Source organism: Lontra canadensis, unplaced genomic scaffold (genome assembly GCF_010015895.1).
Source record: "Lontra canadensis isolate GAN:19392208 unplaced genomic scaffold, GSC_riverotter_1.0 scaffold50, whole genome shotgun sequence".
Classification (NCBI taxonomy): Eukaryota; Metazoa; Chordata; class Mammalia; order Carnivora; family Mustelidae; genus Lontra; species Lontra canadensis.
In genome coordinates, this window is record NW_022631044.1 from 3,868,953 (window position 1) to 3,885,335 (window position 16,383).

General features: G+C 42.2%; 1 protein-coding gene across 1 annotated transcript in view; it reads right to left on the reverse strand.

Moving 5' to 3' along the window:
- Window positions 1-15,569, reverse strand: part of ANTXR1 (ANTXR cell adhesion molecule 1) — a 210,337-nt gene extending 194,768 nt beyond the window's left edge. The window contains exon 1 of the mRNA XM_032873745.1: window positions 15,006-15,569. Coding sequence (XP_032729636.1) covers window positions 15,006-15,157 — 152 coding nt within the window. The 5' untranslated portion in view covers window positions 15,158-15,569. The remainder of the gene's footprint in view (window positions 1-15,005) is intronic.
- Between the last annotated feature and the right edge of the window lie 814 nt (window positions 15,570-16,383).

Here is a 16,383-nt window from a genome sequence, read left to right on the forward strand (position 1 = left end):
CATACATTTTGAATTTTTATATGTCTGAGAAAGCCTACTTATGGAATTTAAATATCACATTTCACTCAGGACTCTATAATTATTGAGGTTTTTTTGAGCATTTAATATTGTAGACTAAAAAGAAAAAAAAGTCTGTCAATCTGAGTCTTGTTTTTCTTTTTTTGCAGGGGGAAAGGAAACTTACTATTTTTTTTCTTTTTTGGAAGAATGTAGACATTCTATTTAGTCTTTTATTTTAAGAATTTATCTAAGGTCGTGTATTTGGTGAATGCTTAAAAAAAAATCAATTAGGTTGAGTATTTGGTAAGTCCTCCAAATGTTCTCTTCTTTTCCTAGAATTTTTATTGTAAATATGTTGTATATCATTTTTGTATAGTACATATATTTTTTATTGTGCATATGTAGGTGTATGTGTATATCTTATTCCTAGACTTTGTATTACATATCTCTTGTCTCAGCATTTTCATCTCTGTATTCTTTCTGCTTGGGTTCTGGGAAAAGTTTCTTAAAATGTCTTTTGATGAACTGAATTTACTTTCTGAAATATTCAGTATGGTGGACATTGTTTCCAGTGGATTTGAATAGTCAGAAATAGCATATTTTCTCTCCAAAAGCGTCTTATTTTCAGCTTGTTCCTTTCTCATGACAGGATGCTCTGGTTTCTTGAAGCATTATCATCTGAAAGTTTACTGATAATACTTATGAGACATACGTTTGCTTAAGTGGCTTCAATGGTCATCGCTCCTTCCTTTAATTGATAACTACTACATCTAATGATTTTTTTAAGAATCTTGATTCACTTTTTTTGGTAATTTTTTGAAAATTATCCCTACTCTCCTTTTTAGGAGAATCCATATCTATTTGAAAATGATTTTTCTATTTTTTTTCACATGTAAGTGACATATTTGCTAAATATAACATTTTAGGTGATAAACTTATCTATCAAAATTCTCCACCATTTAATGTTGCAAAGTCTTGGTAGGTCACCTGTGTCTTTTCCATTCATAAAATTCTTCTTTTCTCTTTGAGATTAAAAATGATCACAGGAATGCCTAAGATTTCATCTCTTCTACTTAACTAATTTTGATTGGTACTTGATAAGCCTATTCAGTCTTCATTTTCAGGTTTTTCTTAAATCAGGAAAGTTCTATTCACTCTTTGAATGTTTCTTCTAGACTATTCTTTAGCAAATGAAATAATCTGGTATATTGGATAGCTATTTTTGTCATTCACTATCATCTTCTCTCTCATCACTTTACCTAAGTCATTTCCCTATTCAAATTTGAAGAATTTCTTAAATAAGCCTTCATTATTTATTTCATTTTCTGCATTGTCAGTTCTGCTCTTTACTGCTTCTAAGGTGACTTCATGTCTTTCCTTATTATTTCATATTTTGTTAACTATTCTGGGTTCCTTGTCTTCTCATCCATATTTTATCTACTTTGCAAACTTCTTATTTTATTTAATGTCACTGAAATTATAAAACATATGATGTTAAAACTGACCTCTTCTGCTTAGAAAATTCTTTCATATATATGTTTTTCTTCCACCTTGGGAATTTTATTTAATCCCTTCTTTAAGCTGAGGAAATTTTATAAGCCCTGTTGTCATCCTTGAATGTGGGAAGGTGTAACTGGGTCTGGTATTTGCTTCCCAAAGAGTTTTTTGGTGGGTTTTTTATTTGTTTGTTTTCTCATCTCATAAACTTCTCTAAGAACTCAGGGAGAAAAGAGTTGGTTTTAATGGCTAAAGTAAGCTTATGTTATTGTTCCATCACTTAGAGGAGAGAAGGGAATGAAATAGACCCTCATCATCTCCCACGGATGAATATCATCCTTGCTAGGGGTGTGTGTGTGTGTTTTGGACATGGCTGGATCCATTCCATCTTGCCATTTGTAGGGGTTTTTGGCCTGGTCTCTACTTCAGGTTCCTATTTTGTTGTACCTGACATCTTTCCTTATCCCTACCGTATCCACAGAATCAAAGACAGAATCTGCCTTTTCCCTGGAGGCCCAGCATCTATGGGGAGGATTCAGCAAAGCTGGACAGAACTACTGTCATGAAGATGCCCAGTGTTCATGAGCTCTCTTTTGGGGCTTCTTGCCCCCTGATTATCCAGTGCAGCTGCTTCTGCACAATGTAGAAGGGCTCCAAGGACATGGTTCTCATCCCTTGTATGTCCCACTCTTCACTTCAAACTTACTTCCAGATTTGGGACTGTTCTTGGGGCTCCTTCCAAATCTTCTTCGACATGCTTTCTACAACTTGGCAACAGTGTTGAAAGTAGATCCTGGCTGACCTCCTTCAAATTCAGTCTTCTGTTTTGTTCAAATTCTGTTTTGTTTCTAGTGGAATTTCTTACAAGTGTGCTACATGTCAATGTCAATGTCCTTTGTCTTTGGACCTGATGCAGGTTTCCCCCAGATGCCTCCTTAAGATTTTCTCTTTGGGGGGAGGGTGGAGCAGTTGTAGATGATAGTGGGGATAGTGGGTGAAGGAGAAGCTGTGTATATTCAGTTTCCTTTTCAGAAGTCATAACCAGGGCATTTGGGTGGCTCAGTGGGTTAAGCCTCTGCCTTTGGTTCAGGCCATGATTTCAGGGTGCTGGGATTGAGTCCCACATTGGGCTCTCTGCTCAGCAGGGAGCCTGCTTCCTCCTCTCTCTCTGTCTGCCTCTCTGCATACTTGTGATCACTCTCTCTCTCTGTGTCAAATAAATAAATAAATAAATAAATAAAATCTTAAAAAAATCATAAACAAACCTTTTTTCTTAGTTCCCACTAAGATCCTCAGTTCATTAAATTTTAGTTTCATCATTTATGAGGCCCTGACAGTGCACTTCCAAAAGTCACCAATGCGTTTATTTCTGCTGAAGCATATGGCCCTTCTCAGTTCTCTTCTTGTTGGATGTATTTATAATATGCATAAATATGACACATAATAATTATTGTTTCCACAAACTGATTTTTGAATGCCTAATGGGTCCTTTTGCATCTACAAAGACTAATAATTCCAACACTTGGTATTTCTTAAGTAGTTACTAAGCAGCGGGCATTGTGCTGAGCACTGTACATGCATCACCATTTAGTGATAGTAGCTAGTCCTTCATGAGCTCTTTTTACTGGCTCATAGGTTTCTGTTCTGGCCACAACCACCCATGTGGTAATACTGATCTCCTTTTTTTTTACAAATGAGAAAACTGAATTCACAAAGAGGTGAAGTAACTTGCTCAAGGACACACAGCTAGTTAAGTGATAGAACTGGAATTTGAACACAGGTGGTCTGGCCCTAGAGCCCACACTTTTAGTCTAAACACTATGTTCCCATGAGGAAACCTGTGCTCTTAACACCTATGCAACACTGCCTCCCCATGGAGGGGTCAGGAAATGCACAATTACAACTTAGTGTTAGGTGCTGAGAGTGAGTCGTACTACTAGAAAATTTCCACAAATTGTTACAGGAATTTGGGAGTGGGTATACCAGGAAAAGCTTAAAATTGGGGCACTTGAAGGGAATCAGGAGTGCTGATTGGTTGACCATTTTAATGGAGTAAAGTGTACAAGGGGTTTCAATGGTCTGGCCTTCAATGGTCTCCCCTTTGGTTTCTTTGATATCGTCTTTTTTTTTTTTTAAGATTTTATTTATTTATTTGACAGAGAGAGATCACAAGTAGGCAGAGAGGCAGGCAGAGAGAGTGGGGGAAGCAGGCTCCTTGCGGAGCAGAGAGCCCAATGCGGGGCTCGATCCCAGGACCCTGGGATCATGACCTGAGCCGAAGGCAGAGGCTTTAACCCACTGAGCCACCCAGGCACCCCTTGATATTGTCTTTTATGACAGTCAGTAATCAAGATGGCCATATAATTTAAAATCCAAACAGACATTTTCAAGAGTAAGATAAGAAGCCATTAATAATTGTGCTGGGACAAGAAGCATAAGCAGATAATGTCCCAGGCCATGCATTTATTGATTAGTGGTTAGATTACGGCTGTCCAACGGCATTTGAATTTCCTTTTATTATTTTGACTGGCATGTGGTTACACTTACAGGATACCTCACTTTTCTTTTATTTGCTTTGTGATTTCCATAAACTTAGTATTTGCATTATCTTGTATGTGAGAAGTGTTGGCAGGATGACTATGATTCTGATCATAATCCTTTGGCACCAAGATCTTGGGAAAGCTCTGTTCCAGGTGACTCCTATATGTATTTATTCACTGGAGCTGTATGCGGTTGAGCATCAGGGTTTGAGGAAAATAAGATAAGGCCACTGAATGAGACCCCAGAGGACAAACACTAGGGTTTATTATTCTCCATCTCTTGATAATTGACTGTTATGCTGCTTATAACAATATGAGTTGTTACAAGGTTGAGGGAATCAGGAAAAGGAAGAGATTTTGAATGAAGATGTAATGTAGAGAGGTGATTGTTTTCGATTGTCTTTGCACCACAGGGAGCCTACAACTAGACATAGGAGGGGCCAAGTAGCAATGATCATCTCAAAGGATAAGAGGCTATCATCTATGGAGAGATGGAAATGGTGATGAAGAGCATTAGCTATAGGGAAGAAAGTGCATGGGTTAGTTCAGGGAACTACATAGTACCGTTTTGTTGGAAGTTACAAGGGTGTGGGGTGTGGGAGTGTGGTAAGAGATGAAACTAGGGGAATACATAGTGGCCTGAGCAATAAGGCTCTTGAGTACCTTGCTAAGGAGTTCACATTTTATCCTAAAAGAGTTTTGGGGAAGATGTCAAGATTAGATTTGTGGTCTAAAAAGATCAATTTGGTGCCCCTGTCAAGAAGACAAGGTGGGGGGAAGGGTAAAGGAAGTAGGTAAGGAGACCAATTTAGGGACTGTTTCAGTGAACTGGTTGAGAAATGGGAAGGGCCTGAGCTAAGGCACTGACAAGGCAGAGAATGGGGTCATGTGGGAAGATCACCCGAGAGACATCGGGACAAGTGTTGTCTAGCTTTGCAGTATGAGAAGGAGGATGACTCCCAGATCTTTGGTCTAAGTGGCTGGGTTTATGGTGACGTCACTCGCTAAGACTAGAAATAGAAAGGAAGATGTTATTAGGGGAGAAACAATGGATCATCCTTCCACTGAAATTCTCTCTCCTTGCCTCAGTGGTACAATTCTTTGCTGGTTCTCTGCTGACTTTTCTGGCAATTTCTCAGCACTATTTAGTGGAGTTTCTTTGGCAAAGACATTCCTGTTAGTAATTCCTCTAAGCCTGGACCCTGGCCATCTTTGTCATTAAACTCCACCTCTTCTTGACATTAAAAAAAAAAATCCTGATATTTTCATAATATTATCTCAATATTATTTATTATTCATATCCACATTTTTTACTACTACCCTTGGGTTAACACCACTCAAGTCTTTATTCTCGGTCCCAGTGTATAAATCCAACTGCCTACTCAGCATCTCCACCCAAATGTCCTACGTGTTCAGACTTAACACGTCCACACCAAGCCCTCTTTCCTTCTGAAATCTATTCCTTACCTCTCAACGCTTTCTCTCCCACATCCCATGCAAATCAAGTCCTAAGCTCCTCACTACAAAAGAGCTCTCAATTCCATTAATTCTTTTCCTCATTCTTACTACAAGAAGAAGTGAGATATAGATAAAACATACATATAAGCTTGCTATTTTTTTCTGCAGAAAACTTTAATCTTATAACCTATTCCTGATATGAAAAAAATCCACTCTTGCCAGATTCTTTCCCTGTCACTTTCCCTGCCATGCTTACATCACAGGGAATGTGGGTCACTTTGCATTCCTGTACATCACCCCTTTGCTAGAAATGTCTTTTTTTTTTTTTTTTTTTCACTTGGTCACGTCACAAAATCCTGCTCTATGTTCAAGTTCCAGATCCAAAGCTACTTCCTATATGAAGCCTCCTAAGGCTCTCTCATCTCAACCAAAATTAATTATTTCACAAACTCTGTTTCCCCAGCTTTTTGTCTCTTCTACTAAACTGTGAAATCTTTGAAATCCAGTGACTTCTTGGGCATTTTGTAATTCTAGAAATTCAGCATAGTTTGAAAATTCTGCGTTGAATTTTTGTTTTCCTGCCCTTAACCGGGCAGTTCTGCTTGGAATCTACAGAGGTCTCTTTTGTTAGATGACCACACCCCCTTCCTCCAGGGGTGATTACCACTACCACAAGGACTACCACTAGCATCATCACCATAAGTATCTCTCATCTGGGTACTCACATACCAAATACTTCATGAAAGGTTTTAATCTAATATTTTTACAACACTTCTGTGAGGCAAAAATGTTAATACCTATCTTACTGATAAGAAGAGTGAGGTTCAGATGGGCTAAGTAATTTTCACCGAGGTCACAGAGCTTGGTGAAGAGGCTTGAGCTGGTGTTTAAAGCCAGAGATGTCTGATTCCGAAGTTGGTTCTCTTAACCCCTGTGCTTGAACCCTGGTTTGTTCCCATTAGGCCCCGGGGCCACATTTCATGTGGCCTTGACAGGCCTTCCTGAGGTCTTGACAGAAAGGGAACAAAGGACTGTCCTAGCAAGTACGGGGGTTTTGACATGTATGCACATATGTTAGAGCCCCATAACACTAGAGGGCAGTGCATGGCCCCGCTGCCCTCTGCTCTGTTTTTTCCATGTCAGGTTGGGCTTTCCTACCACTGCCTAAAATAAGGACTCTGGTGGGTACCCCGTTCTGAGGTGCCTGCTGCCTCAGCTACATCCTCACCATAGGGGCGAAAGGCCATCATTATGGAGCAGCTTTCCTTGTCTTCCTGTTCAGTCTTACCACTTATTGCGAGAGGGAAAGACCCACATCAGAATCACTTGGGAAGCTTTTCCAAAATAGACATGCTTGTCCTGGTCTCCTCAGATTCTGATCTGGCCCTTGATTGAGAACTAATGGTTGAACCCATTCATTCCTAAGGTCTACAATTTCCACTGGTCCTTATCACTGAAACCTTCTCATTTCTTCCAGACAAAATGCTCAGATACAGTCCAGGGGTGCCAGGAATCAACATCATCGCCATGCCTCACTCCTCCCTGTCATCTTTCAATCAGGGGTTCCTAACCTGGGTGGCACAATCTCATAGAAGGCATTCAGAAGTAAATGTGGAGGCATTTACTCATTGGTTATCACAATGACCAGGGAGGCTAATGGCATTTCCAAAGCAAGGATCAAAAATGCTAAGCATCCTACTGTGCCCCACAATGAGAAAACTTCCCGCCAACAATGCCGAGAGCACCCTCACTGAGAAACACATTTGGTGTTTGATTCAAGCTTTGAATCAGCCCCCTCAATACTCGGGCATCCTCTTGGCTCAGCTCCTGCAGTGTTCTGGGGGCTGATCTCCCTTGCCCCCCTCTTATATTCCCTCATATTCCATAAATTATGGAAAAAGAAATTCTTAGTTTTCAGATATTCATATAATACAAATGTGGCAGGACAGCTTGTCTAACCTCCATTTCTGCTTTCCATTTAATCTCAATTTAGTTCCCTGCCCACAAAGATATGGGAGGAATGAGGAGGGAGGAAAAGAGCAGGAGCCAGTCACTGCCTCATGGGAGGACTTGAACTACCATGTCTGACAGTAAGCCCAGGTTGATGAATAAATACAAGATCTAGCTCAAAACCAACCCTTTCCCATCAGTCTTAAGTATCTTTGCTCTTTCCCAATGACTATTCCTTTCTCACTTACTCAGGCCAAAGCAGTGTATAATTTTCGTAGAGTTTTTTTTAATGCCCACCCATATCTGGCTTTCCTCTCCTTTTAGATCCCTGGGAAGATGAAAATTTTCACCCTCTTTCTATAGGGTGAGGCCAAGTGACTAGTTCTGACCAAGGGATTGTCAGTGGAAGGATGTGTATCAATTCCTACTGGAGCATTTCATCGCCAGTGAGAGGCCCTCTGGCATTTTCTTCCCTTGAAGCTGCGATGGTGGAAGTTGGTGTTAAGAAGGCATCTCCACCAGCCTGGCTTCCAGAACAACTACCCCTGCTGACACCCATCAGACATGCAGTGTAGGCAGAGATTATAAACCAAGGTTTAGACCTTTGGTGTTTTTAGTCACTGAGATTGGGTGGATTGTTTGTTACCAAAGCATAACTTAACCTATCCTGATTGATTCAATGTTCTTTTGCATGTTTAGATATTTTTCATCTTTGTGCGTAGATCGTGAGTCAGAGTGGCTTGGGTTTGAGGCTGAGTTTCACCACTTAGAGTGACCTTGGCTGATCTTTCTAAACCTCAGTTTCCTCATGTGTCCAATAGTGATCATGACTGTACTAACCTTCTGTGGTTGTAAAGACTAAATGGGGTAATACAGGCAAAGCATTTAACCACAGTGCCTGGCAGGTGACAAGGGATCAGTAAATATTACTTATTATTCTTCCTTATTGTTGATCTAAAATTGACTTTACTTGTCCCCTACCCCAAATCCTCCAGGAGCCTGTAGCTTTGGCTGCCTCGAGTCCTTCTAATGTCTTTCTACCTAAAAAGCAAACAGTCTGGGACTGCTTCTTGCTTCTTTTATATTCCTTGCAGCTCCCAGAACACGACATTGCTTGCAATCGACACTGTGTTATCCATATCTTTAACTGAGTACACACTTGTGATTGGAATTGAGAAAGTTTTTATGCCAAATGAATGAAAGAATCAGCCAAACTAAAGAAACTAATTACTTTTTTTCGGTATGAAACTGGCATGTCTGGGAAACATGTCAGGACGTAGCCAAATATCCACTGTGTCTTTTGTTGCTGAGTGATCTCTGGGAAAGGCAAAATCCAGTCTCTTGGCCACACATCAAAAATAGACACACATTCTAAATTAGCAGAAAGAAAATCCCATTTGCATTTATGTGACAGCCAAGTCTTGCTAAGGGGTGCCAGAGTTTGTTTCTGGACCTCTGGGAGCCCTTTAGCACTTGAAGATAATTACAGGTTATCTCAGGACAGGAGCCTTCCTCCAACACTCCTGGATTCTATTCTCAGCTTGACACTGAGTTTTACCAGGTCTCCATAGCTAGGGAAACGAGAGGTAATTACTTGGCTGACCCAGACAGAAGTATAAAACAAGACACTTATGCCTTATTTATTTTTATTTTTGACCCACATGCCAAACCTTCCAATTTGTAGGCAGTTCCATCAACTATTACCTAGTCTAATAAGTCCTCTCCAAACCTGGAACCTAACTGGAGAAACGTTTAAAACCAACCATAAAATCCATTTCAATACAGAGAAAGAAAGGAAGGAGGAAAGAAAAGGAAAGGAAAGGGAAGGGAAGAAAAGAAGAGGAAAAAAAAAAAAGAAAGGAAGGAAGGAAAGAAGGAAGAAGGAAGGAAAGAGAAAGAGAGATTCCTGGCCCCTGACAATTTTTTTTTTTTTAATGATGCCTTTTAGAATTACCATAGTAGCATTTTCAAGATATCTTGTAATGGACCCTTTGTTTCCTTATTCAGAGCTAATTTTGCAATTTCATTTCTCGAAGCCTCTTCCTAAGTATTCCTGAAAACAAGCTACCTCTCTTTCAACCCATCTGCCCAGTCGAATTTCCTTTTTCTATTGGATTCAATCTGAACAAATTAACAATTTATTGGACCTTGAAGCGCATCTCCTCAGATGTCCTGAATGCACCTTAGAGTTGTAGCCATCAGTTAACCCCCCAGATTGCTGAAGCATCTCTGTGGGCTGCAGGGGGTTGGAGTCCCTAAAACTTTCAATCAACCAAAGCTGACCTGACAGCAGAGCAGTAGCTCCTCAATTAAGTACTGTTGATTGCCTTATGTACCATGTATCATTTACTGAAACCCTGATGCAGGGATTTTTAATTCCTGGAATCCACCCCGTTCCTCCAGTTGGACTGCCATATGCTTCTCATTATAACCCAGCTACGCAGGGCAGCAACGAGTGGGAAGGGCAGGGCTGGGAGTCAGGAGCAGACATCGTCCTTGGGCAGGTCACTTAAGCCAGTGGGCTGAACAGAGAGGGTTAAGGGTAAACTCATCTGTAAACTAGGGACATCAGTCCTTGCCTTAGCTACCAAGCAAGCTTGTCTTCGCGGCACCTGTGAGAATGTGTAAGTGTGGGGAGACTTTGATTCTGTTCTAAAGATTTCTTTTCTAAGTCAGTAGTTGGGAACCCGGAGGTATTTTCTCAGGAAAACGATACCATACCCGGCGGTGAAGTTCCCAGGCTAATGCTACAAACATCTGTCTAATGATCATGGCCCTGGAGAGGTACACAGAGCAGTGGTCCTACAGATCATCTCCACTCGGGGATCATCTGGTTGTGGTGCTGAGGGTGGAATTCTGAGCGCCAAGATGGGGTCCTCTTGCATGGGGAGGAGAGAAAGAAAATGGGCTGGACAGCAAGGAAAGAGCAAAGGGAGGAGTTCGGGGGCTCTAATGGGAAAGGGACCAATGCTAGGCCTGCAGAGGGCCTTTACAAATATAAGTATATATTGGTGGCAGGCTGTGGCTTTGGAAGGTCCTGTCAATAAAGCTTTTTAGTGCTTACTGTCCCCTCCAGCCCACCATCTCCTCTACTCCTTCTGCTATTGACACCATCTGTTTTTGAAGTCTTTAGGGCACACATGAATAGAGCCAGCCCTTCCCCAAGACTCAGGATGGAGAAACCAATTTTTCCAATGATGTAACTAATCGTTCCCTATAAAATCGATCAATATACGATACATAAATGTATAGTGTCATGACAGAGGAGCCCTGGGAGAAAGGAAAGGTATCTTTATGTCCGTGGGTCAGTCAACAGGGCACATTAATCTTAGAGGACCCCTGGAAGACTTCAAGGAGCCTAGCTGCTCTTTGCCTGTTTTTTCTCTGCATAGGGCCTTCCAAATCTGACTTTTCAAATCCCTGATTGAATTCCCAGCAATCTACTTTTCCTGACTGTAACCAGAAAAGCATGTTTAAATGAACATGAAATTCCATCAGTATAAAGCCTTGTGAAGCCCAGTCCACCAGCCCTTTCGCCAAAGCCGCTAATAATGCCCTATTGTGTTACTGTGGTAGTCTAGGTTATCATTATGAAGTCTTGCTCCTGGTTGAGAAAACACGACGTTCCATTAAATGTATAATCTGGGTTCTCTCCAGGCCAGAGATGCATCCTGCTAAAACCTGAAATGAGCTGAGTTTTAGTGTCATGGAAAAGAAGAGAACCATTCACCAAGAAAAAGGGAGTTGAGGCTGGGGAAAAGAAAGGTGCCCTGGGATCCCTTAAGTTCAGCCTGTAGACAGTGTCTAGCCGGCCAAAGTATCTTAGATGCCCAAGGAAAGAGTGAGTCAGCATTCTTTCCCCTTCCACTCTGCTGTGGTTGGGTGCTGGACAGCATGGTCCGAGAAGGTTCTTTCTAGGATAGAAGACCGTATCTTGAGGGACCACCAGAGGCCTCTTTGCAATCACTACATTTTGGCCCATCTCCCGGCTCTGAGTCCGACAATACCATACATTAGCCTGGATTGAGAAAGCAAGCTGAAAGTGTGTGCACATCAAATACTAGCAATTTTTTCATTCAGCACGAAAATACCTCTCTCTTCAAGCCCTAGGACAACTAAAAGAAGTCAGAGGAGTCCACCTAAATATAAAGGTAGGTGCCTGCAAAGGGGCCCCGTCATTTTTTTCCAGGAGCACGTTTGGGTCCCCAGTGCACTGCAGGGTATCTTATGATGCATTTAGAAACGGACTCCAGGATCAGATATAAAAGAAGCAGCAGCCTCTGTAATCCTATGCTTGGAGCTCAGCACGCTGCTTAGAGACCCTCCACACACTTGAAACAATTCTTCAAAAACTCAAAGTAACTTATTTTTGTTGAATATAAATGTAACAGATGCTCATTATAGAGAACTTGGAAAGTTCAGAAAAACACACACAAAAAATTTAAATATCTTCTAGATAGAAGTACAATTACAGATTAGGTAAAACAAGAAACACACTTGTGTATTTAGCTTTTTTACAAAGGTAGCACCATAATGTACACAACATTGGTGCTTGTAATTTTCACCTAAGGGTACATTCTGAGCACATCCAATAGGCATATGCAGTCATTGGCTACACCATGCCTCACTTAATTCACTATGGTTATACATCTAGGTCATTTTCAGCTTTATTATTACAAACAGCATTGCCAGGAACATATATGGAGTCATTTGTTTGAGATCATCTTGGGTTTTTCCTTTAGGACATAGAATTACTAGATGGAAAAGTAGAACCCCATTTTTTTTTTTAAAGCATTTGACACATGTTGCCAAATTACCTTCTTGTCTGTACTACCCAGTACAGTAGCCACATGGGGCTGTTTCAATTAAAATTAATTGAAAATAAACAAAATAAGAAGTTCACTTCCTTGTTCACACTAGCCCCATTTCAAGGATCCATAGCTACTTACGGCTAGTAGACACCAGCTGCCCAAAGCAGGTACAGAACACTTCCATCATCACAGAAAATTCCACTGGACATCACCAGTTTAGAAATACTATACAAATTCCTATTTTCCTTAGTAAGATATGAAAGTGCTTACCTCCCACAAGTTGGCCAATATTGAATATTATAATTAAAAAAAAAAAACCTTTGCCAACTTAATAAAAACTACATCTTGTTTGATTTTTTTCTTTTTTGATTACTAGTGAAGTTGACATTTTTTGTTTGTTTACTGTTCTCTACTGGACTCATCTTTTTAAAACTTTTTCTTTTTTATACATTCAGGTCAATCTTTGAGGAGTAATGGATGTTACAAAAGTTCTTGTAACTTTTTATTATCTTTTATCTCTGACATTTTTTCACTTACAGAAATGGGAAACTTGAATATATGTAAATATTTTCATAGTTTTCTTTATTGCTTCTGTCCTATTTTAAAAGCTCTAAACCTAAGATTACAGTAATAGTCGTTTAAATTCTCTTCTGGTTGTTTTATCCTTTCATTGTAAACATTTAAATTTTCGGGCCTTCTGGAATCTATTTTATTGTGTGGTTTAAAACATAAACCTAAACTTTTTTTCTTTTCCTATGTTACCAACCATTTGTTTAAGAATCTTTTTTTTTTTTTTTTTTTTTTTTCCCAAGTACCCAGCATGGAGACCCCGAGATGAAGACCTGGGCTGCGATCCAGAGTTGGACACTTAACTGACTGAGCCACCCAGGCACCCCAAGAATCATATTTTAAAATAACAAATTAATTCCCCACCAACTTGAACTCCCACTAAATGCTCTCATGACCCTGGATTTCTTTCTAGATTTTCTACCCTGTCTACCTGTTCTTTGGCTTTTACCATCCTATGTGTCATAATTTGCCTTCTGACACATTTTAATATTTACAGGTATGCCTTCATTATCTTTCTCTAAAAATGTTTTACCTCTTCTTACCAGGTTTCTGTTCTCTAGGATAAACTTAGAATCATTTTGTTAAATTCCTCTTCCCACCAAAATAAATGCTTTCAGAACTTTGATTTAAAAGTTCAATTCAATTCAAATTAATCTGGGGAGAACCTGATTATTTCTACAGTATAGAGTCATTCCATTCAGGGACTTGGTGGTTCTGCCCATTTTTCTTTCAAGTCTTCCTGTATGTCCTGCCCAACTGGCTTTTCGGGGGGGTGGGCAGTAAGTGATGGGCACCTCTAACTGTTCTCAGACATAGTCTCTGAATCTGTGAGCTGTTGCTTCAGCCACTAGAAGTAACAAAAGAAATTCCATTTCTTAGTTTTGGAGTATATTTTCGGTATCCGCCTTCTCATAAAATCTCTAAGAAAGAGATCTCACTTTTCATCCAAAGAATCTGGAGTTCAAAACAGCCCTTACGGAAAAATCAAACTCCAGGGGCAACTGCAAAGCACATTTGGTGTCTCACTGGCCAGCTTATTTTGCAGACCTTTTTCCAACTCCCAAATACTTTCCAGTCTGTGAAATTCATCTCCCCACCACTGTTACAGCAAGCGCCTCTCCTGGCACCAGAGAGCTCACATAGTTTTCATGAGCGTGGATCTTCTCTGGGGGGCTTTTTACTGTTGAAGCTGGGTTTTAGTAGATAGCATAACGCTTCCTTGAATGACTGTGGCTTGGCAAATCTAAGGGGATTTGGGAAGTGTTTAACTGGTCAGAGTACAGCTCTCCCTTGAGCACAGACCTGAAGCCTAAGGGCTATCCCTTTTGGTAAGGAAACCAGGGCTCCTGCACCTCCTTGGTAGCCCACCAGTGGAATTGCCAAGAACTTAAATCCGTCTCAATCAGAGGTCCCAAGGCTAGGAGGGGCCGGCGGGAATTTATCCACAGGGAGCTTTTGGCAACCTCTGGCAACAATTTCGGTCGTCGCCAACGCAGGACTGGGGCTGGGGGGTGGGGTGGGGGTGGGGGGTGTCTGTGGTGGAGAGGGAGAGGGAGCATGGAGCGGGCTTACTCGGGGAGAGGCCAGAGACACTGCCGAACACCGTGCAGTGCACATGATAGTTCCACAACAAAGAATTCCTCAGCCTAAAACCCAGTAGTGTCTAGGGTTGAGAAATCCGCCTTCTTTTTCCCCTAATTGCCCAGTCAGCGTGCAGTGCATTATCAAGAACAAAGGCAATGCCTTAGGCACGGCAGCATGTGTTTTTTGTTGTCGTTGTTTTTGTTTAAAGACACCACGGACTTTTCAAAGCCCACTCCCGCGGAGCCTGTAAGTTCTACCTCTCCAAAGCACGCCCTTCTCACCAGGTTTCTAAAGCAATGGGAAGGATTCACAGAAACGTGTTAGGTCAACAGCATCCTCACAGTCCCTTACATGCTCCTCGGGCATAGAAAGCCAGGCGGAAAGTAGGTATTTTCCACCCGCCAACCAGCAGTGACGCCCCGGTGGTCTCCGGCAGCAAAGGATGGGGAGGCGAGCTCCGCGACCGAGCCGCAGTGCAGGGCTGCTTCGGCTCCCCCAAAGCGCGTGCCTGTCCCAGAGCGATGCTGCCAACAAGCCCAGCCCGGCAAGGAGCATCACCCGCGGAGCCCAGGATGCAACAACTCGAGACACTTACTTGTCCAAAATGAAGTACAGGTCAAATCCCCCGTAGCAGGCTGGACCCCCTTCCTCCCTGCGTCCCCCTTGCCCGGCGCAGATGAGCACAAAAGTGGCCAAGGAGAGACACTTGAAGCCAATGCCGAGGGCTTTCTGCTCCACGGTGGCCATGACCTGCAGCCCAGGGAGAGGGTAGGGTCCTCTGCTTCCCGCGCGCCTCGAACTCGCCACGACCCTCAGGGACGCGCCATCCGAGGGGCCCTGCTCGCGGGCCCTTTATTCCCCCTCGCGCTCCTGGAACTCCCCGGAAGCAATTGTCTGGAGGAGTTCAAGGTTTTCCTTCTGGTTTCCGCTTCGATTCTGTTTCTAGGTTTCAGGTTTCAAGAATCCCAATACTGTACTCCGCTTTTTTAAAGGGGCTGCTCCTGGCTCGGGCGGCGGACCCCTCCGGAGGCTCCGCCGACGTCTCGCAGCTGAAGCAGCTCCGTCTTGACGCTTCTTTGTCCCAGCTTTTAAATAGTACGGGGTGGGTTTTCAAATTGTTCTCGGTTGGGAGAGTGCTTTGCCTTTTCTCCCTCCTCTCGCCCCCCCTCCCCGGGCTCAGTTTTTTGGTTGGGGTGGCGGGGGGGGGGAGGGAAGAAAGTTCAAAGGGTGCCACCTTGTGGCCAACGATGGCCAAAGCGCCCTTTGGCGTTTGCGCGAGTGGAGCTGTGCGTGCTTTCTCAGTCTTTTTTTTCTCACGCGTCTCCTTTTCTTTCTCTATTATTTCTTCCCCAAATTCCTACTTCTCGCTCATTCTCTAACCTTTTCATCCCTACCCTCTCCTTTCCTATCCTACATCTATTGATAAGGTCGCTATAAACACTGATGAAAAATTACTTCCTCCAAGCACCTTGGCTCCGACCCTGGGGCTGGGACCTTCCCAAAACTGCCTTTGTGCAAGTGAAGTAGAGAAGAACAGAGACTTGGAGATCTGACTCATCCCAGTGACCTTACTGTACTATTAGTACAGATCACAAAAGAGTCTCTTGGGGTCCAGTCTTGTGGCTTGGCATAAACAGTCCCAAAGAAAAGATTGCTCCCGGCATGGAACCCAGGGGCGTTCTAGATGGACTCCCATCTCCAAATTTTAGAGATTCTGTGATTCTTCTTTCCAGTCTGTGAACTTTGACTTTTTTCAACCCTATCTTTGATTTAGGACAGAGGGAGTAAACAACTTACAAGAGTATGGACCTTCCAAATCATTTGGGACTAGGAGGGGAGTCCTGTCTGTGCTAGCTTCTCTGAAGTGAGGGGTCCTCTTTACAGTGGATCCAGGTAGGAACTCAGTTTTAGCTTCATAGATCTTCCACCTGGGGAGTCCTCAGCCTTCTAGCCTTATTCTTCCAGACATACAT